At 36.8% G+C, this 24815-nt stretch overlaps 2 protein-coding genes across 13 annotated transcripts in view; both read left to right on the top strand.

Annotated features, from left to right (window-relative positions):
• The window catches only part of NRG1 (neuregulin 1), a 977086-nt gene that overhangs the window by 857003 nt on the left and 95268 nt on the right, over window positions 1–24815 (top strand). For 2 of the 12 annotated variants that reach the window (XM_019743163.2, XM_019743170.2), the window contains exon 1: window positions 9720–10378. The exons of the other annotated variants lie outside the window; for them this stretch is intronic. In XM_019743163.2, the coding sequence (XP_019598722.1) occupies window positions 9721–10378 (658 nt within the window). In that variant the 5' untranslated portion in view covers window position 9720. Of the gene's footprint in view, window positions 1–9719; window positions 10379–24815 lie in introns of those variants that run through there. 12 annotated transcript variants of the gene reach the window in all.
• Window positions 8935–9408, top strand: LOC141571039 (uncharacterized). The gene has a single exon (XM_074329687.1). It carries the CDS (start codon window positions 9220–9222, stop codon window positions 9406–9408), a length of 189 nt encoding a protein of 62 aa, XP_074185788.1. The 5' UTR covers window positions 8935–9219.

Raw genomic sequence — 24815 nt, 5'->3', positions numbered from 1 at the left:
GTTGGGGGAGGGGCATCCAGATGAGGAAGGGAGGTGACAAAGTACAGGTTACTGAATGTGGAATTGGTAAATTATGTTGTTTGGCATTGGCTGAGGAGTTTTTATAATAAAACTATTACAGTAGATTAAGACAGGTTCTCTGCTGTATATGGTGGCCAGAAATAGCCATGAAAAAATCTTTTAAAAATATTTACCAGCATTTTATTATGGAATTTTCAGACATACAGAAAAATTGAATGAATTATATAATAAACAACTTAAGCCCACTATCTAAATTTTACAGTTGGCATTTTGCTATATTTGTTTTATCAAATATCTACCCATTTACCCATCAACTTTTTATTTTTGACGCAGTTTCAAGTACATTGCATACATGAATGCATTTTACCCCTAAATATCCCGGTATGCATGATAATATGTTTTTATATTCTTTAAAAGATTACATAAGTGATTGGTTAGGCCGACAAATAGAATATAGGTTGTTCTGGGGTGAGTCATCATATTTGGACCTGGAATTTTCTAGTCATCATATTTCAGAGTATAACTCAGTCATCAGCAGCCTTCTTTTTCCTGTTCCTGACAATCACTCCTTCCCCTGTGCCAGTCTTCTAATTCTCCAAATTAAAAGGAGACCTCACCCTGACTCACCAATTCTCAGATATTGGCAATTCTTGATATTGTATATGTTTGAACCATTGCAATAATGTTAGGCTGGTCCCTATTTTGAAGTGACAATCTTCTTTCCTGAAGATAAGCTCCCTTCCATCCACTAGTCTCTTTATTCTATACCTTCCTTTGTAAGCGTAAAGCTCATTGTAATGTTTCCATTGTTTAACAAATTTCTGATCTCTAGCCTATTCTCAGTGAAAGTTACTGGGTTCAACTGCCCACATTCTGTGTCTTCTCCCAGTGTGATGAAATGCTGTTGAATAACTGCGTTCAAATATGAATATTGGTCCCTGAATAACTTCCAGGAAGAGGGCCTGAAAGTTCAGTAGAGTTATGACCAAACGTGGTCATGGAGCATTAAATAAACTTTCAAGTAGACACAGTCACAGTCAAAGGTCAAAGTGAGATATTTCTATAGGGATCACGTGTGGCAGCAGGGACACAAAATCTAAACCCTCCCCTCTACTGTTCCTTTCTAGCTACATTGGCAGAACATAACTAAAGAGTTTCCTTTGTAGAAATGAGTTGGAAGGGGAGGAGCAATAGACCTGAATTCTAGTCTTGACTGAAATTAATTTTGATGTGACTCCTGGCAGCTTATTTTTACCTTTTTGAACCTTTACTTTTTATATATAAAATAAAACTCATGGGTAAGGTCTGTTCTAGCTCCAATATTCATTCAGTCAATGGAAAATTTAAATCTAATTATTTTTGAGATTACAAACAATTTCTGAAATAGAAGCAAGTCGTTCTTAAATCTGATTGGAAGTTTTGAATTGGAGGTCAAATCATAAGATATTTTTGTCTTATGACTTTCAAATTCATATATTTAAAGTAACAAAATGTGTAGCCACAGAAAAAGTTTCCACCCCTTGGACTGAGAAGCAGCAGCAAAATATGAGGCTAGCATTTGATTTTAAATGGGATACTTGCGCTTCTACACGCATTTTAAGGCTATGACCTTACAATACTATTGCTAGTTAGGTCGCTCTCTTGGAATGCCAAATCAGTACTGGAAACTGCATGTATATTTATACCTCCATTTTTTTTCCTTTGATGCAACTTCATATTTTCATTTTGATCAGGAGCAAGGAGAGAGAACTGTGTAGGAAAATGTATATTGTAAGATGTTTCCTCTGGCTTAAATCTCAGATTTATACATTTGGACTATAATTAAAATCAGAACACTTCAGATAATTCCTTTCCCCAAGCTTCCTTTATTCTGGGTAAATTGTGAGGGTTTATTTTATACATGGCATTGTATGATGTTTCAGAGTCTCTTGAGTAGGTGGTATTCTTTTATAAGTAATTCATAATTACCTTCACATGTGGACCTTCTTATGCTCAACAGTTTTTATCTGAACAGAAGATTTAAAAATCAAACTAACAAATTTCTAGTGCATTTGTGAAAGTGATATGCTGTACTCCACACTATATCTAGATAGATTTGGAGACCAGTTTATAGAGTCAGCTGACAAGCAACTGAATTATAAACAAATAGCTAGTGTCTAAGTATAAATCAAATTCAATTACTTCCTTTTTGAAACTTTATGGAATTTGTATTAAGCTAGCATCGATTATCAGAAGCATTTTTTCCTTATGTTTAATTTCTCTTACTGCACCAAAGTACAGCCCTTATTATTTTCTTTAAATGAGATCATACTTTTATGCATATGTACATATATAATTATCCCTTGTTACATTTGCCATAAGGCTTGAGGATAAAACAGACAAACAGAAATTTTCTCTTAGGTGTGTCGCCCTGTGCTGTGACCTTATAGTAGTGAATATTAAGGAAACAAAGCAAAGTTATTTGTTCAAGGAAACAAATATCTTTGTTCAAGGAATCCAATATATATTGCTCTGGTAAACATTATGAATGACCATCCATTTATATAACATCATAGTAGTCACTATAAAGGTAATTTTCCTTTTGTTTTTTCTTCTTTCTATTATACATACATAAGCAGAGTAATTTAATGTTATTTGCATTTATTCACACAAATAAAACTCTATCTGGAGTACCCATGTCTTAGAGATGTTTTCCCATAGTTTACTCATCCCCCTTTAGTAGAGTGTCCATACTGATGTATTCATTCAACAGTACTTACTGAATGCCTTTTGTGTGCCAGGCACCTTTGAGGTAGTAGAGCTATAGCAATGCAAACAGACGCAAGTGCTTGCCCTTCATGGAACTTACATTCTGGTGGTGAGTTTATCACACGTTTCACAAGAAAGCACACTGTGTGGAAAATACAGATAATTCAGAATAACTGCCCCTTTTCTCCCATCTTTTGTTCATATTTCTAGTATATTCTAAATAGGGGAATGGATGAAATTGAACAATGAGTAATAATATTAGGTATATAAAAATGGGATAGTTACAAACCTTTCTCATTTTATAATAAAACTTCTTTTGAATTGAAACTCTCAATGACATGTCAATTTATTATATCTTTATTTGTGCTTTCAAGTTCTTTGGGATGCAGTATGGCATCTTCAGAATTCATAGTTAATAAATGTCAGAGATTTGATGCCACGTGACCTACTAAAATTTTGTAGAAGAAAGGGAAACCTACACATTAAAAAATCTCATTATTTTAGTGCAGTCCACAGTCATATAGGACAGGTTTTCCTTTTAAAGTTAAATGTTAAAGAAGCTGAAATCAAAACCATGATGAGTGTTCAGTATAATCGTTTTTTTCCAACTGAGTTGGAATTCACATAACATAAAACTAACCATTTTATATGTGAACAAATTATTTGCATTTATCATAATGTTGAACAACCACCATTTCCATTTGGTTCCAAAACATGTCCAGTGACTTGTAAAATTAAAAATAAAATAAACTGTGGCTGTATATAACTAATGGTTTTACTTATGGGGAGTGAGAAAATAATAGGTCCTCTCAAAGTAAAGTAAACACGTGATTATAACTATCACGTTTAATAAAAAAAAAATCTTTCTATGTAAAATTATCATATCCTCATCTTTGAGGTCATTTACTGTATCTTGAGCTACAAAGGCTCTATACTCATGAAGAACAAAATGTGCCAGAGTAAATTGATCATCTTGGTACAAAATGAGCACACCCACAGTCAATATCAAACATTTGATATAGCATCTCGTAAAATAATTCCCCAAATTAAGTCACATTGTCTTCTCTGAGGAAATTTTCTAAAAGTAGAGAAAACATACCTTTCCAGTAAGGTGAAATGAGTTTCATCTCACCATTTAGCATTATGAATAATGTAGAAGAACATTGAATACTACATGGAGTTGGTTTGCCCTCAGAGATCTCTTTTGTTTAGTTGATAAGAGAAAAATTCCAGGAAAAACCGTTAAATTTTAGTTTATTCCCAATTTTCATTCACTGAAAGGATCTGAGGTGTTCAAGAGTTAAGCATAGTTGGGGTAACAGATAAATTCATGAGAGGCATATTTGTGAATAATCACAAAAATATGATAAGGATGTATCTGAACTGGACATTAAATAATCTAACAAAATGGAGGGGAGTATAGATGGTATTTTGAATAGATAGATGATATGAAAAAAGTCTGCCAACTTATTAGAAGCACCATAATCTGTATAATTCAATCTCTTAAAAACAAAACCACCCAAAATATGTACTGAATAGTTAGCAAAGCTCTAGGTTTGGGACACCTGTTTACTGATAGATCTGATTTCCAAAGAATTGGATTCTTCAGTCCTATCTACATGACATAATTAAATAATAACACTAAACTTTGAAAATATGCCCCAATAATAGTAAAGAAATGCTGGGTCTGTGACTTGGAAGCAAGAGGCTCTATGGCAGAGCTGAGACTTCAGCTGAAGGTTGATTTTCAGATGGGTGGAAGAGGCTCACAGATCCATTTGGGTACTTAGTTTTTTCTCTCATAGGAAGCAAGTTTTTAGGCTAACCTTTAAGCTCTGAGGCTTTGTTGTGAAAATCTTGATTTCCTAATTCATTAGCAAATCAATAAATCATGATAAATTATACATACGCATGTCTAAAGATGGTAATCCAAAAGTGAAATGACTGTTGTCATCGTGGAATTAACATGAAATACATTCTACTTTTTCAGCCCTAAAATTTAGGTGCAAGGATAAACTTTTTCAGAGACAAACATTTTCACAGTGCACTAGCCAAAATACAGAAAAAATAATGTAAAAGAGAAAATACGTTTGGGTAATATGGTCAAAAGCAAAATGGTATTTACCATCTTTTTTTTATCTGTCAGAACTATGCTAAGTACTTCTGATAGTAAAATAAACAAAATTAATGCAGAATCAAATAGCCTAGCTTGAATTGAGGTAGCAGAGGAATTTGAGTATATTTTATTTGGTGATATAATGGGATTTCTTTCTTCACTGAAGCTGGCTTAGATGGAAGCTGGATTATTAAGAAAGTGGATCAGAAATAAGAGTATATTTTTACTTTGTTCTGACAGATCCGTTTCTATATTACTGTCTCTTCTTAACCCAGGTTGACTTACTGACATTTACTTCCTTACCTTCTGTGGTGGAATAATTGTGGCTGCAAATTCTTTGTCACTCTCCCCATCAAGATTTACTTGCTCCATACTTGAATCTCAGGCACGGCTTCCAGATCAAGTCTTTGGGAGGAATGGCAACTCGCACTTCCTCCCTGCAGGGATGCTCCCTCTCAGAGCCCAGCTGCCTCCCTGTGATATGCCCAAGCCACGTAGGGAGGCCACATGTTGGTGCACCAGCCGACAGTACCAGCTGAGCTCCTAGCTCACATCTGGCATCAGCTGCCAGTCATTTATGTGAGCCATCTTGAATGTTGCAGCCCAATTGCACCTCCAGCTGTTCAGCCTCTGCTGACATCAAAAGGAGCAGAAGAACCACTTAACTGAACCCAGTATACCTGCAGACTAGTGAGATATAATACAGTGGTGGTTGTTTTTAGCTATTTCAGGGAACTTTGTTTTGCAGCACTATACAACTGAAATAATTTTCTGAAAAAAAACATGGAACAGAGACTGCCAAATAGTTCATTCAATTTAAACTATAAATAGATCTTATATAAATAGTCTATGCTTAATCCTTATAACTTCTGAAACTCACTAGGCAAAATGTATAAGGTTCGTTATTTTGGAAGTTAGGTACCATTAAGTTTGTTTACCAACTACATTAAAGAAGTAATGACTATTTCAGCTTCACTTATTCTCCCATTGAAGCAATAGGTAAGCAATACATAATAAGATGTATTCCTTGATTTAAAAAGGGAAGCAGTATTTTTCAGCAGAAATAGCATGAGTCAGACCTTTGCTCAGATCTCGGTCCTGTAGCTTCGAAACTGTGTGTCCATGACTAACTTACCTAAGCTGCCTGAGTCTGTTTCTTTGTTTTCAAGATGTACAGGATTTGTGAAGATCAGAATTAATGTATGTTAAGAACCTAGCTGAGTTCTTGGCACAAAGGTGAAGCTCAATACATGTAGCTGTTGTTGTTATGAAGGAGGTGGCAATGTGGGTTTAAAAAGGTAGTAAAAACGCTTTATTCGGTTTCTAAGGAGATATGGTAATATGGGTGTTCCTTGGCTTTAATGGGGTGGAGTCTAAAGGGTTACAGTGATATATCCTTGCAGTTCTTCCTACAAGTAGGTATGTTTTCTCTGAAGGAAATTCCAATCCCTGATCCCATGTACACTACCCTTCCTCATTTCATTATTCCTATTGAGGATTTAATAAAAGGTTAAAGGCAACTTCTGGTTCCTAGTCTTGAGTAAAATCAATAGAAAATTCCTTTGATTCTTTACCTCCTGTCCGACTCCCGTTCCTCAATTACATTCACCTTGCAGTTTGGTGGGAAACAACTTTATAAGATGCTGGCTCTCTGCAAGCTGATCTGAGCTCCAAGGTGCCACCAGGTTCTGCCTCATCTCCAGAGAGGGCACATGGCACATGCACAGGCCATGTGTACAGTCTGATTTGTATGGTCCAGGGGAAAGAACAGCCGTGGTAGCCCACACGTCTGTCTCTGTTCTGTCCTAGTCTTTGTATAATATGCTGTTTTCCTTTGTAAGTGTTGGGCATCTTTAATATAACTAGAGCAGTGCCCAGTAATTTCTTTTTCTGCTGACTATGTTTGCTCTTAATGATTAAGGTAAGGTGAGTAGTTGTTATTGGTATAAGTTAAGGACTACTTTTCTTAACTATAGGTTACTGTTTTTGGTTATCTCTCTTCCCTGCCTACTTGGGTTCCCTGAACCCCATTTTGGTCTTTGAAACTTAGATGACCTTGACTGTGGATGAAATGCCAATGTATTATACTTGAGTATAATTTTGGTTTGGGGCAGACTTGAGAAGTTAAGTGCCACATATTTAAAGTGGGTGACCTCTAAAGGAACTATAAATTAGCCTAATGTAGCATAAACTTTTACTTGCTTATTGTTTTTTAATATTTACATGAATATTGATAATTAAAATCTTAATGCCTCCAAGTTTGAATTCTTTAAGTGTTTCAATATAGATTTTCTATGATATAGAATTTCATGTCCACTGCTAGAATCTTTAGGAAAACTCTCACTGCTTTAAAATCAAATAGTGAAAGCTAGAAAAATAGGCATAGGAATTATTTTTAAAAACTGGCTTGGAGTATGGAAGTGCAGGTTACGTAGAGGCGAACTTAAGGATAACTCATTTTGTACCCAAGCTTGTCAGAGTCATAATTACCATTATACAAATTGGTTCAGGCTTTTGTTGTTTTTAGCTAAAGTACTGCAAACACATTTTAAGATATTAATACTCTTTAAATTATAATTATGGACTAATGTCATCTTGAAAGAAATTATAATATTCTTATCTCATGCCCACATAAAGCTTAAAAAAGAATTCAAAGCAGTGGTGATTGCGCTATACAAAATGTAAGATGCTTAAAGCTGATTTTCTCAGGACATGAGCCCTAAATTTTATTGCTTCTGGGACTCATGTGATGGTTATATAATGGAGATTTAGAGGGAGTTTTTAAGACTCCTATTGACATAGGTGAACAAAATGGTTCCTTGGAAACCATTCAGGTGCCCAGTCACAGTAGACCATGGATTAAAGGCTCAGATGCATAAAGTGTGCACTGACATGCAACAAACGGGAAGTTTAGGGGAGCCTGCCTCTATTAAGGACAGTACATTTCTTTTGGTCTTTTGACAACTGCTGTTTTAAAAGGAGGAAAAAAAATCAGCATTGAAACTATCTGTAAGGTAAAGCTATTGAAACCTAACCCAAAAGGCATGCTCTTACAGAAAACCTCTTCTTAATACTTGCAGTGTGGTTATGGCTGAAGACATGTGGTATATATTACAGCGCCCAGGGAATTCAAACCTCCGCAGTGTGGAGTCACAAGGAAAGCTAATTTCAAAATGAAGTGGTAGCCTTTGCTCCCTTCCTACGTAGCTCTGTTACTTACCAGTGTTTCTTATTAGCTTGACATCAGTCTAGGACTGCAGTGGGTGGGACAGGGAAGTGGAAATTCAAAGGGGACCACAGTAAGGATCTAGAAAACTCTCTCCCCTTTCTAGTCCACCCCCCCCCCCCCCCCAGCATACACTGCGCTTCACACTGGACATTACAAAGTCTTTTAGGATCATTGCGAGAAGGGTGCAAGGCAGAGCTGTCCATGGTTGGAAAAAATGTTCTGTTGGTTGAAAAGCAGGTAATAATAGTCCTTTTGGTGAACAAAACTTATTAAAGGGCTGGGGAAGGAATGCTATCTCTCGGCAGCAGGCAGGGAGAAATTGCTGTTGAAAAGCTTACCTCTCTAGGGAGGAATCAGATATCAGACTTTGCCAAGCCTCAGGTCCAACCCATAAAGTCCCACCTACAGCCCCCGCCCCATCCCAGCTTTGTTAGATTGCCAGCATCTATCGCTGGCTTTTACTGACCCAACAGTGAGTGAAGGAAAGAGAACCAGCCAGACTGAAAGCAAGCAAGGTGGGGGTGGAGGACTGGGGCAGCTTTTGCAGAGAGAAAAAGAGAAAAGGAAGAAAAGGGCTGGGGGCCATGGGGACTAAGCTTAACTGGTGCCTGCCTGCTTCTCTTTGATTTGATGGCCTTTATCCCTTCTAATTGGATAAAATAGGAAGTCACTGGCAGTCCTGTGTTGCTGGGTATACTGATTTTACTCAGACCAGCCAGCAGCTCCAGAGTGCGGATAGAGGGTGGGGGTTGGGAGAGGAGGGTGGAAAGAGAGAGAGAGAGAGAGAGAGAGAGAGAGAGAGAGAGAAGAGAGAAGAGAGAAGAGAGAGAGAACATCTTTGAATGAGGAGGGGAAAGAAAGAGAAAGAGACTGAAGAAGGGGAGCGCCGCAGAGGAAGAAAGTGAATGAGCGCTCAGGAAGGACAAAGAGGAGTGGTTGCGGGTGGGGGTGGAGGCAGGGCAGGGAGGGAGTTACCGCCCCTCCTGGCCGCACTCTTCCCTTCAGATCCTCTGTGATGAGACTGTTTGCAGTGATGCTCGGAGGGCAGGCACCTGCTGCTCTGTAATGATTCAGCCTCTTTCCACCGTCGCGTTAACACGACAGGATGCTGTTGCTACTGTCGCTGCTGCCTCTTTTGCCACCGCCGCTGCTGCCACCGCCGCCGCCAGCGCTGGTCCTGCTTTTGCTCTTACTTCTACTGCATGACAGTTGTTTTTTCCATCTAAGCAGATACCAGCTTCAGATGCTCGAGGTGAGAAACATGCCTTTCAGTTTGGGCTACTGGTTTACTTAATCGACCAACAGTCAGCTTGGTTTCTATTTTGGCTCTTGTCCTCTTGACCAGCCGGGATGGTTTGGAGAAGCGTTTAAAGGAACTGCAAAAGTGGCCCAGAAACAGCAGTAAAGAATTACGATATACTTTTATTTGGTAGTTGCTAGAGGCTTTTTTCCCTTCCTGCCTCCTGAACTCCTCTTGCTTTTGATAATGGCCTTGGACTTGGACGACTTATCGATTTCCCCCTGTAAGATGCTGTATCATTTGGTTGGGGGGGGCTCTGCATGGTAATGGACCGTGAGTTAGGCCAGGCCTTCTGGAGGTGAGCCGATGGAGATCTATTCCCCAGACATGTCTGAGGTATCTGCTGAGAGGTCCTCCAGCCCCTCCACTCAGCTGAGTACAGACCCATCTCTTGTGGGGCTTCCGGCAGCAGAAGACATGCCAGAGACCCAGACTGAAGATGGGAGAACCCCTGGACTGGCGGTTCCCTGCTGTGTCTGCCTGGAAGCTGAGCGCCTCAGAGGTTGTCTCAACTCAGAGAAAATCTGCATTGTCCCCATTCTGGCTTGCCTGGTCAGCCTCTGCCTCTGCATTGCCGGCCTCAAGTGGGTATTTGTGGACAAGATATTTGAGTATGACTCTCCTACTCACCTTGACCCTGGGGGGTTAGGCCAGGACCCTATTATTTCTCTGGATCCAGCTGCTGCCTCAGCTGTGTGGGTGTCATCTGAGGCGTATACTTCACCTGTCTCTAGGGCTCAGTCTGAAACAGAGGTTCAAGTTACAGTGCAAGTTGACAATGCTGTCGTGTCCTCTGAACCTTCCACGGTACCGACCCCGAAGCATCGTGTTTTTGCTTTTTCTTTCCTGCCATCCACTGCACCGTCCTTCCCTTCACCCACTCGGAACCCTGAGGTGAGAACACCCAAGTCAGCAACTCAGCCACAAACCACAGAAACTAATCTCCAAACTGCTCCTAAACTTTGTAAGTAGAGAGAGTGATGACGAATAAAGGACAAGGGTGGGCCTGAGGTCCTAAAAAGTGTGCTCTAGAGCATGTGGCTCCTTTGTGCTCATATTTTAATGGCCTGGTTTTGTTGAAGCATATCATGTGACTGGGATGCTTGGGGTGGCATTGAAGAGCTGAGTAAAAAGATCCTATAAACTGCTGGTATGGGTCAGTGCACTAACAGCAGCTTCCTCCAGGCTGATTGTTAAACCTGAGATGGGGGACACAAAACTTCAGTGTCTTCGAGTCATGCTTGAATTTAAGTTACATTCAATGTATTTCTGCCATTTCTTAAAATATCAAACGACCCTTATTTTTTATGTAAATGTAACTTCCATATAGCAGTGAGTATGATTTTGTGTCTTTCCTTTTCCCAGGTGGACTTCCTGTCATCTCTCTTCATCTTTCCATTACCCTCTGCCTCTCAGCAATCCCAAGTTGCCTGTTACCTTTCTCCATCTCCTCTTTCTGTTCCCCTAACCACTTCTCCCCATATGTATACCTTAATTGGGTTTTCCTGATATTGCATCAAATCTTTAGCCATTTACAGCGCTCACCTCTCACCAGCGTCAGATGATCGCTGTCCTGCCCAGATTGTAGTTTTGGTTACTGAGCACTTCTTAGACGCAGCTTTATTTTATTCAGGACACCATACAATTCTGCATGAAGTGATTTTCCCAGATTAGTCTTGTCTTCTGTAATCAATGGTGTAAGTAACTTCCTTGGTGGTCATTAAAAAGCATAAGATCCATTAGGAAGGTACATGGTTTTTTCAGACATGTGTTGTTTGCCTGTCAGATTGCAGCATCCCAGCTTACTAACCTCTAAGGGAAGAGAGCCCACAGTCTTAAAATCATCCAGAACAATATGCTACTGTTTGTACTGGGTAATTGCAATGCTCTATAATGGAAAGTTAACAAGGATGAAATCATGACTAGTCAGATTGTTCTAAAAATCAGTATAGAAGGGAGGAGTTTTCTATAGCTTTTAAAAAACATGTTTTTAATTTACTTTTATTTCTCTGTCTTCTATCACTGTTTACTATTGGTGAATATTTTCTTAGTAGAAAAAAAGTAAAAGATCCAAGAATTTTGTTCTTAATAACATATGTAAAATCTCTTAGAGTTAAAGGAGAGTTGAGGGTAAGGATTTAGCGATGAAATACTCATCCCTTCTGTTTCCCTCTAGATGTTAATGAAGAATAAAGAATATCTCTTCCAGACATTATGTTCAGTAGGCGGCAGAGACATGTGTTATAGAAACACAGATAAACTTGATTTGTGCTTGTGACTCAAGATGGTTTCATACACACTAGTTTCAGTGGCAAAAATTAAAAAAAAAAAGGCTTGTTTTTCAGGTATAATTAGGGAAGAAGCTCCTTTCTGCAGACACTGCTTTGTATCTTTATCAAATCCCTAAAGCATCATTAAAGGTCTGACAGATATCACTGCATTCGCTGCCTCTTCCCACCTGGCAAAGTGACCGGGAAATAATACCCAGATGAAATGACAGGCTATAAAAAGCAAGTACAGATCCTGCAAAGAGAAGCAAAATACACTGTGAAGACAAGGTTACTTCTTTGTCTTTAGCATTTTAAACTTGTCTTTAATGAAAATGTTGCTGAATAGGTTTAGTTGTCCAGAAAAAGAAAGAGGACCCTTTGAAAAACTCTAAAGCTAAATTCTATAATTTTATCTTCTGAGGAAAGCAAGCAAACAAAGAAACATTCAGCACATTTTCCTGATCTAGGACCATGTCAAAAGTATGTTGTGACTTCTTGAGAAGTTATTTTTTAAGTTATTTTAAATTCTTCTAGTAAGTGTTTTGATAGATTATACATTCCATATAGTTTCTTTTCTTTCTTTCTTTTTTTTTTTTTTAATTTTTTTTTTCCAAGCCAGGGCATTGATTTTATGGCATTTGCATTGAGTGGAAAAGATTTACTGCTGCCTAAAAGCATCCAGTTTTGCTGCCTAAAAGTGACCAGTCCTGGCCAGATGCACAGCTGCAGCCTTCTGAAGTGTGTTGGAAATAAGCCTGGAAAAGCAGTCTGGGAAGTTGTCTTCTCCTGAAAAGTTAGGGGTAGACAGTTGGTTAACACGGTGCAGCCTATTGGGTTTTCCATGTGGGAAACTCTGTTAATTTTTTTGGCTAGTGTGTGAAAACAACCAAATCACTAGTATCCTAAAAATTGTTTTAAGGATTGGTCCGTGAAGCTTTGTTTTCAGACACTTATGAGTGGTTGCTTTTGTTGTTTAAAAATCTTGTAACCATTAACTAAAGGGAAGCAAAATGAAAAAAAAGCTTGACATTACATTTTGTCATTTTGTAATCTCTTTCACTTTTTTTCTTTTCAACGGAGAAAGTATTGCTTAGTCAGAGAAACAGAAAAGAAAACAGAACTTTCCTTTCATCATGTGTGTTTTTCACATGAACTAAATGTCATAGTGTATATTTTTAAATGACGTTATCATATCTGCAAGATGCTTTTCATCGGTTTCAGGACTTTATTCTCCCTTTTCTATCTGTCTCAGCATATTCAGAATGTTGTGCACAGAACTGTAGACCTCAAGGTCATAGTCTGTTGAGGGCTAATTGATTGTTCTCTATGCTGGAGCCTGAGAGAGTGGAAGAGAGACAATCCTAGTAATTGTGTCTGCTGTGTTATTCCCAAACCAATCTACCTACTAGTATTAGGGTTTTAGTCTATAAAAATACTAGAGTTACTCCCTTACTCACTGACTCTTTCAAAATTAAAACATTCTTTGTCTTTATTATAATAAAAAGCAAAATATACCATTTTAAATTTTCTATAGATATAGTGTTTATGCCAGGTTTTCTAAAATGGGTATTTCATAAGGTAATAACAATTCATCTGTTCACCATAATAACTTATGCATACATAAAGAGCTTAAGAAATCTAATACAGGCCTGGAAAATATATATGTATATATATTTAATTCTGAAGTACTTTTTCTGTATGTGATAGTGGTTTCCCACTACCAGTCATTATATAACCATGATAATAGTTACGTTTTTATTTTTCATCAAGTCACATAATATTTGAACCATTACTTTGTAGGATTTTTTTTTGTCTAGACTTTACATTTTTTCTTACCCTCTGTTTATATAGAAAGCACTGACTCTGGGAGATTGCAAACTTAGATTACTATAAAAAGAGCTGGTTAATTAAATTGTAGCCAGGAAACTATGGTGCCTTCTTGAAAGAAAATGTATTTCTGGATTGGAGAGCCTGCTTGACAACAGACGCTTGGCTACAAGAATGTATTAGTATTTCCATCTTAGGCCAAATTTGTTTTGCTTTGTCTTACATCTTTGTATTGGGTTGCATGGCAAACCATTGTTACCACAGTGACAATATGAATCGCTACCATGTGCAAAAGCTCAACATGATTAATTTAATTTACCAAAGGATTTCTTCCCTTCAATTTAAAAGTGCCATTCATTTTAAGCCTAATAGATTCTTCTACATACTTGCAGCTGTACTTATAGGTATTTCAGAACAGTGATTTCAAATAACTTTTCTCCATTTCAACCATACTTGTTTCAAGCCCATGATGTGAAAAACTGGAAGAAACTGAAAGATCCTCAGTTGGGACCAAATCATTTTATCAACTTATGATGAGAAAACCCAGACTCTGAAAGATGTAGTGAAATTCTTTTACTAAAATTCACAAAACTCTTGAAGGTTTAGTGAAATCCAGAATAGTAGAAAACAGAACAGTGCCCTGTCTCCCAGAATTTAAACCCCATACTGCTATTTTTCTCTTATCCTCATGAGAGTTAGAACTGGAGACTAACTCTGGTAGTTTAAGTGGCATCTTACCCACAGGAAAGTACTTCAGGTGGGACCACCGTCAAGTGTGTATAGTTCATACTATTAAAATTAAATTATATTCTCACCTTCTTGTTTTGCTCATATTAAATTTTCAGTAGTGTTACTCTGTTCCCTTTTTATTTGACCATCCATAAAATGTTCAGCTTGCTTTTGAAAATAGCTTGGGTTTTCTAGAGTGAGCTCTTTCCTGGCATGTACCAGATGGCTAAATGGCTCACCTCTTTCCTGCACATTCCACTTTGGTTGTTTCTTCTTGTTCCTTTATGATACCAGATCAGCTTCTGTTCTTTGTTTTCCTTCCTCTCTCTTCCCACCTTCCCACCTTCCCTGAATCTTACTTATTTTTGTAATTATGCTATTTTGGCTTTATATGTCAATGTTCCATTGCATTCTAAGAAATCAAAGCATCTTCACCTGTCTTTTCTTTCATATATAATAACTTTATTGTGTTTTAATACTACATGGTGTTTACACATATTACAAAGACATAAAAATAAATAAATAAATGTCTCCAACCAGTAAACAATATACTGGTTTGTTATTGATACAATCAATTCAAACTTTTGTTCCTCTTCTTTATCTCTCTCTCTTCTTTTCTTTATATGCTTCATGCCATTTTCTCTGTTGACTCCTTTACACATTTGTACACATCAGCATCTCTGCATTCCCAGAAAATCATTGTGCCCCAAACCATTTGTCTTTGTTCTTCTTCCTCCCTTTTCCTATTAATAACATCTCATAGGACCATTTTAAAGCAGGAAGAAAGAGATAATTTGTAAATTAAGAAACAGAGACATAACAATGTCATGGCTTAAATCTAAAGTTAAGCTTAGAAACCCCTAAGAATTGCAAACATAACTCTTGTCCACTGAATCTTTTGGACTTTCTATTAAACAATAAACTGTACCATGTCTACTTTTATGCTCATTTATCCAGTTTTATTATTTTTTTATATGTCAATGATTCCATTATTTCCTCTTTTTTTCATTCCATGAATACACATTAAGCACCTACTGTGTGCCAGGCATGGTTCTAGATTGGTTATATGAGGTCTGACAGTTAAGTTCGCTAACTTGTTGCAACAATGTTACTAACCTTTATTTGACATCAGAGGGGTTATTCATTACGAATTTGTACCAACTGGACAAACAGTTAACCAAGTTTACTATTTGGAAGTGCTGAAAAAGTTGCATGAAAAAGTTAGACGACCTGAACTTTTCGCCAATAATTCGTGGCTCTTGTATCATGACAATGCACCAGCTCACACGGCACTGTCTGTGAGGGAGTTTTTAACCAGTAAACAAATAACTGTATTGGAACACCCTCCCTACTCACCTGATCTGGCCCCCAGTGACTTCTTTCTTTACCCAAAGAGAGAGGAAATATTGAAAGGAGGACATTTTGATGACATTCAGAACATCAGGGGTAATATAATGGTAGTTCTGATGGTCATTCCAGAAAAAGTTCCAAAATTGCTTTGAAGGGTGAACTAGGTGCTGGCAGCGGTGCATAGCTTCCCAAGGGGAGGACATCGAAGGTGACTGTAGTGATATTCATCAATGAGGTGTGTAGCACTTTTTTCTAGGATGAGTTCATGAACTTAATTGTTAGATCTCATATGGCAATGAAAAATAGTGAAAGTGCTTGCCCTCATAGAGCTTATGTTCTAATGGATTTTAAGAATTTAGTTGCACAACTCAATATGAGGTATGTCTTTACTTTCCCATACATATACCTCTGAATTCAACATTTCTTCTCTATCTTCATTCACATTTTGACAACCACTCCTTTTCCTCCCTTACTATGTTCCTCTTCCATATTGTTGAAATAGAAGACTTGCCGGCAATGTCCACATCTTAAAGTGACACCAGTCCCACCTCTGCTCCCAAGAAGTTGGGTAACTTGGCATGATTTATGTTTGGCTTGTGTGACACTATTTAAACAAATCATTGGAGTGGTTGTAAAAAAAATAACATCTGTGTAGTTCCTTAGGAGCGCTCTCTTAAGTGGAAAATATATATACAAGTTTTCTAGCATGTAAAGATTCTAAGATTATTTTCAGGTTCTAGAAAGCTGATAGCTGTAAATGTTTTTATTTTTTGGTCCTATTTTCTATTTATTATTCTGGCTGACATAACAGGAATATTAAAATATTCCCAAGGAATTTTAGTCCCACTGTCCAGAGAAAGGCTAGACTCTGCCATTAAGTTATTTAGTTCTCCAACTGAATAAAAACTTGGGTTCGTGTATCATTCACGTGAAGACTAGAAGTGAAGAAAGTTGATCCTCCTTATCTTAAACTTTGCTACAGTTTTTACTGCAGTAAATGTAATCACTGTTTTGTGTGTGTCTGGGTAAGCATTAATTCCAAGGTTATTTCTGCATAATATAATTGACATTCTGTAAGCATAGAATTTTATATGTTGAACCTTTGTAGAGATTATCTGAGTGACTTGTAAAGTGAGGAAATTCAGATCTGGAAAAGCAAAGTGACTTGCCCAAGGTCTCTACAGGTAATTCGTGTCAGCACTGATACTAAAACCAAAATGATCCTTTCCTTCGCTACACCCTGCTTTTGTTTCGCAAACTGGTTTTAGCATGTATATTCAAATAGTACAGTAGTCCCCCAATATCTGCCATTTTGCTTTCTGTGATTTCAGTTACCCATGGCTAACTGCGGTCCAAAAAATGGAAAATTACAGAAATAAACAATTTGTAAGTTTTAAATTGTATTCTGTTGTGAGTGACATGATTAAATCTCACTCCATCCTGCTTGGAACTTGAATCACCCCTTTGTCCTTTGTATCTACACTGTAGACACTCCCCACCCATTAGTCACTTAGTAGACATCTAAGTTATTGGATCAGTTAGTTATGAGAGAGAGAGAGAGAGAGAACATTCACATAACTTATTAGAGTATATTATTATAATTGTTAATTTTATTAGTTATTGTTAACCTTTTATTGTGCCTAATTTATAAATTAAACTTTACCATAGGCATGTATGCATAGGAAAAACCATAGTGTATATAGGGTTCTGTGCTATGCAGTTTGAGGCATCCACTGTGGGTCTTGGACCATATCACCTACAGATAAGGGGGGACTACTATAAATATTGTTGTAATTTAAATAGTTTTGATTTTCCCATTTATTATTTAAATCTAATTAGTAAAACTTTCATCACTCCATTGCAGATGTCTTCTTTCGAGAACAGAGACTTTTGCCTCTGTGATTATGATCAGTATAGACATCCTTCTCGAGGGTAGGTTAGCCATCCCTCTTCCAACAACATAGTATATGGGAGAATTTTCTAACAATCAAAGTGATCCCAACTGAAATGTGCTACTTATTTGGAAAGAATTTATTTTCTTCTTAATGGAACTATTTAAGTGATACTGTTGAGGGAGATTCATGTTTCAAGCACGTTATTGAATACATTTACCTCTGAAGTCTCTTACAGGTCTGATTCTCTATCGCTTGTCCTAAGGCATTGGCTTTTCAGTTGGGCAGACTTCAGTTTAACCCTACCTACCATTCTCCATGGCCTTGAGCAAGTTAGATTATCCCTCTGAATCTGTTTCCTCACTTACCTATGAGATTAGTCGTATTATTTCTTCTTCAGTGATGTCATGGAACGTACCTCTGCAGTTCTCCCACTCTGTTCTGCAGCCAGTGTCTGGGAGCATCAGAAATTATGGAGTGATGGCCCAGACCTGTGGTTTCTCACCAGATGGGTTGGGGGAGAGAGTGAGTGAGACCTTAACCGCAGACTTGACCACGATTAGCCTGATGACTTTCAGTGTTGCCTCTTCCTTTGCTAAGTAACAGGAAGTATTTGTTTTATGAAATATGTTGGTGTCATGCAATAAAAGCTCCATAAATAAATGGAATGATCTAAGGACAGTGGAATTGAGCTCCTGTTAGCATTTGTTTGTAATCCCTTGGTGGAGCTTCCTGGGTCATAATTGCTTGGTCTTCTGGGAGAGAAAGGAATCAGTAACCATTGATTGTTACATGATGCTAAGTATTGCCTACAAAGCAAATCTTAAGAATGATTAGTGGCAGCATTCAGTGTTACAACTCTGATCTTTCCTCACTATCATCCTTAAAGCAAGCTGGATGTTTACGTTTTTCTTTCCCATCACACAACTTTTATGATTTTTTTAAAGAAAAGAGAAACAAAAACGATGCCATATAATCTGTGAACACTACAGTTTACACAGAAAGCAAAGACATTATGTAAAATACTCCTGAATTTTTATCTATTTCAGTGACAACAGGGAGATATCTAAATTAAACCCTGCCTAGGAAGTTGAGTTTCATATGATTATGATTCTATAGTTTTCACTAATCTTCTCTCTGGAACCTGAGGTACACATAGCCAATAAATACCCTGGATAGCCCTAGCTATTTAGTAAACTATACATAAAAACATCAGTTTCAATACAGTAAATCTTTGGTTTTCCAAAATCCTTGGGAAATTAGTTGTTTTAGATTGCTGAGTTTTCTAAATAGCTAATGACTTGTCACATTGAAACTTTAATTTTATCCATTTTGCATTGAAATATTTTAATCTATGCTACTTATTAAATAGGATTTATTGAATATAAGATCTTTATAATGTAGAGTACTGTGATATCTTGAGGACATAATATGTTACTAGGTTGGTGTAAAAGTAGTTGCGGTTTTGGAATTATTTTTAACTTTTTAAACCGCAATTCCTTTTGCACCAACCTAATATAATTTTCTTGAATACTGTTATCTTATTAGGACATATTGAGTTATGGCATGAATTCTAACCTCAGATCCACATATATTTTGAATGTGTATTGGGTTATTGCATAATCATGATTAGAATTGCAGAGCTTTAAGGCATCATAGAGACAATTTAAACCAATTTTTGTTTGTTTGTTTGTTTTAGCACAGAGAAACAGTCTCACAGTTGTTAAACTTTTTGCCAGCGATCACATTGAACCAGAAAATTTTGGTGATATTTTCATGTATTCCATGCTTTCAGCTATGAAGTCACTTTGCAAGCAGTATATATTGATGAAATTGTTTTTTTTTTACACACCTTTTAACTTACAGTTCTTATCTTCTGTGGGGTTTATAAATCAAGCTTTGAGCAGGTTAAACATTTATATAAAAGAGAAGATGTCTCTGAGTAAGGTTCTCTCCTTGAGAAAATGCATAAGCTTTGGTGACATACAGTATTTTGCATATCAAACCTGACTCTCCTATGTTCTGGATTAGCAGAGCTCAGGATGAGAGGTGAATGACAGATAAAGAGCAAGAGGAACTACTTGGTTCTCTTAGTGCTTAGATTTAGAGGGCCTGAGTTTAATTCCAGGATGTTTTATTCATTCAGTTGTTACTCCTTTCATAATATGTAGAATGGGGGTAATAAATCTTTAGACTTTGATCATAGTACTTGATAGGAAATTATTTTTTGAACATACAAATCATGTAAAGTTAATGTATTTTATTGGATCTGTCACAAGCTTGATTTGAGAAATCTTATGATTCACAGAATAGGAATTACTTTCATTTTATTTTTATTTCTTGAATCCACCATAGCCAGTAGAAAACACTTATTTTGTCTCATAAACTCTTTTCTGGTATACACAGAAGGATCCCAACCATCTAGCTCAACTCCAGCTGCCACCCACCCCCCAAAACCACATGGACCAAGTGCAGGTCTACCTGGAATATTATTTTATTTTTCTCCTCCATTCTTTTGCTCATCCTGTTGCCTCTACCAAACAGATTCTCTCCCAACAATCTCTACCTTCCCAAATTCTGCTCAGCCCTCAAGACACCTTTTAAATCAGATGTGGACCCTTCTTCTTCTAGAACCCCAGAGCACATCTTCTGTGTCTCATCAAGTTACTTCCCATATTCTCATTGTGATGTTCTTGTTTGGACACTTGCTTCTTACTCATGCTAGACTGAAATTTTCCTGAGGCCTAGAGTTAGAGCTGACTCATTGTTCACAAAGACTGACTTGCTTAGGGCAGCATAGGAAGGAAGAAAATGGTGTGAAACCGTCTTACATTTCTGGAATTGTAATTGGGAGAAATTCAATATAGAGTTCCATCATTACAAACTTTATTGAGACATGATTTTGGGCCCTTTAATATATGGTTTGCAAAGCCTGTGTATGTAGCATTATCACATATATATCTATGTAGGTAGGTAGGTAGGTAGATAGATAGATAGATAGATAGATAGATAGATAGATAGATAGATCGATACATAGATTCTCCTGAAAAATTCACATCATGGGATATGAGAGACTAGGCTACATGGAATTTTATTTCATGATAATGTAGCAATTAGGAGCACATACTTTAGAACCAGATTGTGTGAGTTCGAATTCCAGCTCCATCTCTGGCCATGACAGTATAAGTTATTTAAACTACCTCTGACCTACTTTCCTTATCTGTGAAATTGTGGCAATAATTGTACCTCCCTCAGGAGGAGTTATGAGGAGCAAATGAGTTGATATATATAAAGCATTGGGACTAGCCACATAACCACTATGTAAATTTGAGCTATGATTACTATACCATTTTAAAAATTAAATCACATTTTCTTGAATTTCAAATTGCATACTTTCCTATTGCTATAATAGGCTTGAAGAAAGGGATGAGAATTCCAAGGAACGTTTTGGCAAAGATATGGATATGCAACCAGTTTGGTTTGGTTTGTTCACGTGGTTTTTCCTATGTGTGAAATGTGCTACCATCATATCTGCATTGTTCTCAGGAATTAGAAGGAGAGCTGAGAAGAATAACCATCTGTCCACCTATCAGTCAGAAATAGAGCTACATGATTGAGGTGGTTCGAAAGAGAAAGAGAAAGCTGTCCTTACACTCCCAGCCAAATGCCATCTATAGATATTGTTGGGGACCATCATATGCGTGCATGCGTGCATGTTGAAAGTTATTGCTGCAACTCCTTACTCTGTCATGAATGGTGTGCAGGTCCACCAGGTGACAATCAACTTCCCTTAGTTGCTAAAGAACAATTGCAGAAGCTTTGGATTCTGTAATACTATCATTTTTGTGAAGCAGAAATTTGCTCTTTATCCAGATGTAGTTAATAAATTAATGTGATGATTGGTGCTGTCCATGATGACGTAACAGTGATTTGGGAGTATCTGAATTTTATTAAACAGTATCACAGTAGAACCATTTGCATTTTAAAGATGGAAGAGCTCTTACAGATAAACTAGTCAAAACATTTTACTTTACTCCTAAAGAAACCAAGATACAGAAAAATTAAATGATTGGGCCTTACATATTTTCATAGTAATAAACATAGACTGGTCCAAAAAAAATGAGATGCCACCTCCTCTTGTACTTTTTTCAATATCCTATGCTACTTTACATACATTAGATAATCTTTTAGAGCTGAAGAACGTCATTTTCCCCATCTTTCCATATTCTTTATTGAGTACCTGTTTAGTAGGCTTTATGCCAGGAATTTATCTCAGAAAAGGGAAAACAAACAAAAGAATAACAAGTAAATCATGTACTATTTTGAAAGGTGGTAAGTTGTAGAGTAAAAATAGCCAATATAAGGTGATCAGAGTGCTCAGGGAGAAGCATGGTGATTTAAAATGGAATGATCAGTATAGGCTGCATCAAGAAGGTAACAGTTAATGAAGGACTTGAAAGAGAGAACTTAGTTCAATTTAGGGATAAAGGAAACAAGATGGGCATTGAAAGATATATGCAGTTCTGATGGGTGTAGGTAATTCAGGTGAAAGGAAAGATACTGCTAGAGCCAAGAGTGACACAGGCACATTATGCACAAAGTGAGTAGACCAGTTTGATTGGAATGAAGGAATTTGTTGATAGCTAGCATTTATTAAGCAGGCATTGTACAAGAGAGTGGGAAGAAAGACGGAGGTATAAGGGAAACTGTGAAGAAAGAATTCCACAGGACTAATTGAATGTGGAGAAGGAAGGAAATGATTTTGCCCACATTAGTGATTTAGTGGTTGTTAAATAATGAATTTCTGAATGACAAGATCGTGCATTTATTCAGTGTGTATTTATTGTGCTCTGCTAAGTCTTTATATATTCAGTAATGTACAGAATCAGTAGATTTATGACAGGAAGTGACTCGTGCTCCAATTTCCAGGAAGCATTCACTGCTTCTTCCTGATGAGGCCACTCAATTAAATAATATTAATTGTTCTTCCCCTGGCATTATATAAAAATCAAAATTGATGGAATACAGAAAGTAAAGTCATTTTTACTTTATTTTTTGTTGTTGACATTATTCATTGTTGCCTATGAATCAAAATCCTTTTGGGATGTGTATCCTCTTTAATAAACACCTGTAATTTATGTATTGAGATATACTTTGACATGAAATCACGTATAGAATTACATTGAATTTGTAGTTAGCTCAGTATAGTATATAGTTTCTGTGTTGTATCTCTATTTAACTTTTTCAAATCCTTTTATGTTAGGGACATTATGTGTGAATTCTCAGCTTACAATTGTAAATTATTACAAAAAGCACCTAGAAAATATAATTTCTACAAAATCATTGTTTTATTTTTTCTCTTTTTCATGGAATATTCGAGCAAAGCTATATGTTCATTAAATTCCTCAAGTTACTTCATTCAGTTTGTTCAAAATATGAGGTCTGAAGTACCACAGTTCACGTAAGATTTTGGCAGACTATTAATAACAACATTCTCAATTTGTAGTTCTTTCATCCGTGTAATCTTAGTGATACATTACTATGGTCTAGGAAAAGGAATATTTCAAGATTGAAGAGGTAGTCAATATGTTGGTGCATTCAGTTTTTCAAAGCTAGTAAATAGAAAAAGGCCAAAAAATTTCTACTCACACTGTTCAAAAACAAGCGATTGATACTGGAGGTGTATCAAATATAGCATGGCTGCCGATATAAATAATTAATGCTAGAAATATTTAATTGTTTATTTAAAGCAGTGATTCTTACGTTAATTTTATTAAGCAAGTTATTATCTTTAGGATCAGAGTAAAAATAAGTATAATGAAAATACTTCATGGTTAAAACACTGTATAAAAAGAAAAGGCTTGAGCAAGAAGTTAAGTATACTATTTAATGTGACTAGAATATTTAATATTTTCTATTCAAAGATGCAGTCCCATATGAATTAAAATTCATTTAGTGATGCAGAAATTCCCATTTCTATTCCTTCTCGCCTGCTGTATGATCTTGATCTTGTATTTCTTGAAACGGAACTTCTTTTGTAAACAGTTCTTTTACCTTTGCACCAAAATTCCTTAGTGTCCAAAGCAGTAGTTTAAAGAGAAAACGGAATTTCTCTATTTTATCTTAGAAATTAGAATTTAATTCTACTTACTTCCGTTTATGCATCAAATTGCATATGTAAACTTTGTAAATGTATGGATACTCCTTTCCAGAGAGACTTTAAAATCACAGGTGAATTTATGGCAGAGATCAGAGACTGACTGACTGTTCTTTAGCATTTGAAAGTCTGCCCTCTTGTGCCCTGCTTCTTGGAGAAGAAATGAAAATCACCAGTAACTGCAAGTGAAAAACCCTCTAGTAACAATACAGGAAAGGATTCAATTTAGATCTATTGGCTTTTGCCTTTGGTTGTCAAACTTGCAAATAGAAGTGACATTTTCATATTTTTCAAGGGAAAAAATGAGAGCCTGGTTTCTTATCCCTATTGTATCCCTTCCAGTTTGCCTTGGACGGACTGAATGAAGGAGAAGCTCTGCAAACATCACCCAAATTCTAGGTGGTTATTACTCAGTCTAATCTAGGGTGTGAGGAACAAAACAATAGTATCCTGTTTTTTAATGAATTTAGTCAAATTTGTGAAAAATAGAATTTCCTAGGGAAACATCCTGATAAATGTAATTTCCTTATCATAAATTAAAATGACCCCTGCTTCCAATAATACTGTGGATTTGTGAAGATGTAGTAAGTGCTTGGCTAGAAAGATGCTTTTAACCAGAGTAAGACAGAATTTACTTTTTTCTTTTTTTCTTAACCTGTTTGACCATTTATAAGACTTTCCTTCATCCTTAATCATTAAAACTGCCTGACTGATTTTGATGACTGATACATTAGAGTATTTCAAACAGGTTATCAGTTTTGAAGTGCATCTGCCTCTGAATTTTTTTATAAAAAGGGTCTCCAGATATTTTCCCACAGATGATGATAATGGTGGAAGGAAGTAGGGACTACTATGTTGCAACTTTAAAGGTGGGGGGGTCTTGGTAAAGGGCCGCATTCCCCTTCCTCAAGAGTCTAAGCCAGGATTTCCTGTTAGGATGTATTGTGCTTTGTGTTGTCAACAGAGTGTTTTCTCCAGCTGAGCTCATGGAAATAATCCAGTTTAGATCTCTAATGGGTCTCAATCAGAAAAATATGAGCGTAGTGACTGAAGTGTCAGGGCTGTTTTGGCCCTCTTGGCCGTGTGCCAACTGGGACTGAACTAGCAGAATGAGTGTTCCTGTCCTGGATCACCAGCTTCGCCACATGTCCGCCTCACCTGGTCTGTTGGGTCCAT

Source organism: Rhinolophus sinicus, linkage group LG04 (genome assembly GCF_036562045.2).
Source record: "Rhinolophus sinicus isolate RSC01 linkage group LG04, ASM3656204v1, whole genome shotgun sequence".
Classification (NCBI taxonomy): Eukaryota; Metazoa; Chordata; class Mammalia; order Chiroptera; family Rhinolophidae; genus Rhinolophus; species Rhinolophus sinicus.
The sequence above is the reverse complement of the archived record's forward strand: the minus strand, read 5'-3'. Positions and strand labels throughout refer to the sequence as shown.

What these genes read in the sequence shown, in the direction of transcription:
- LOC141571039 (XM_074329687.1), top strand. Translation starts at nt 9,220, where the DNA reads ATGCTGTTGCTACTGTCGCTGCTGCCTCTTTTGCCACCGCCGCTGCTG.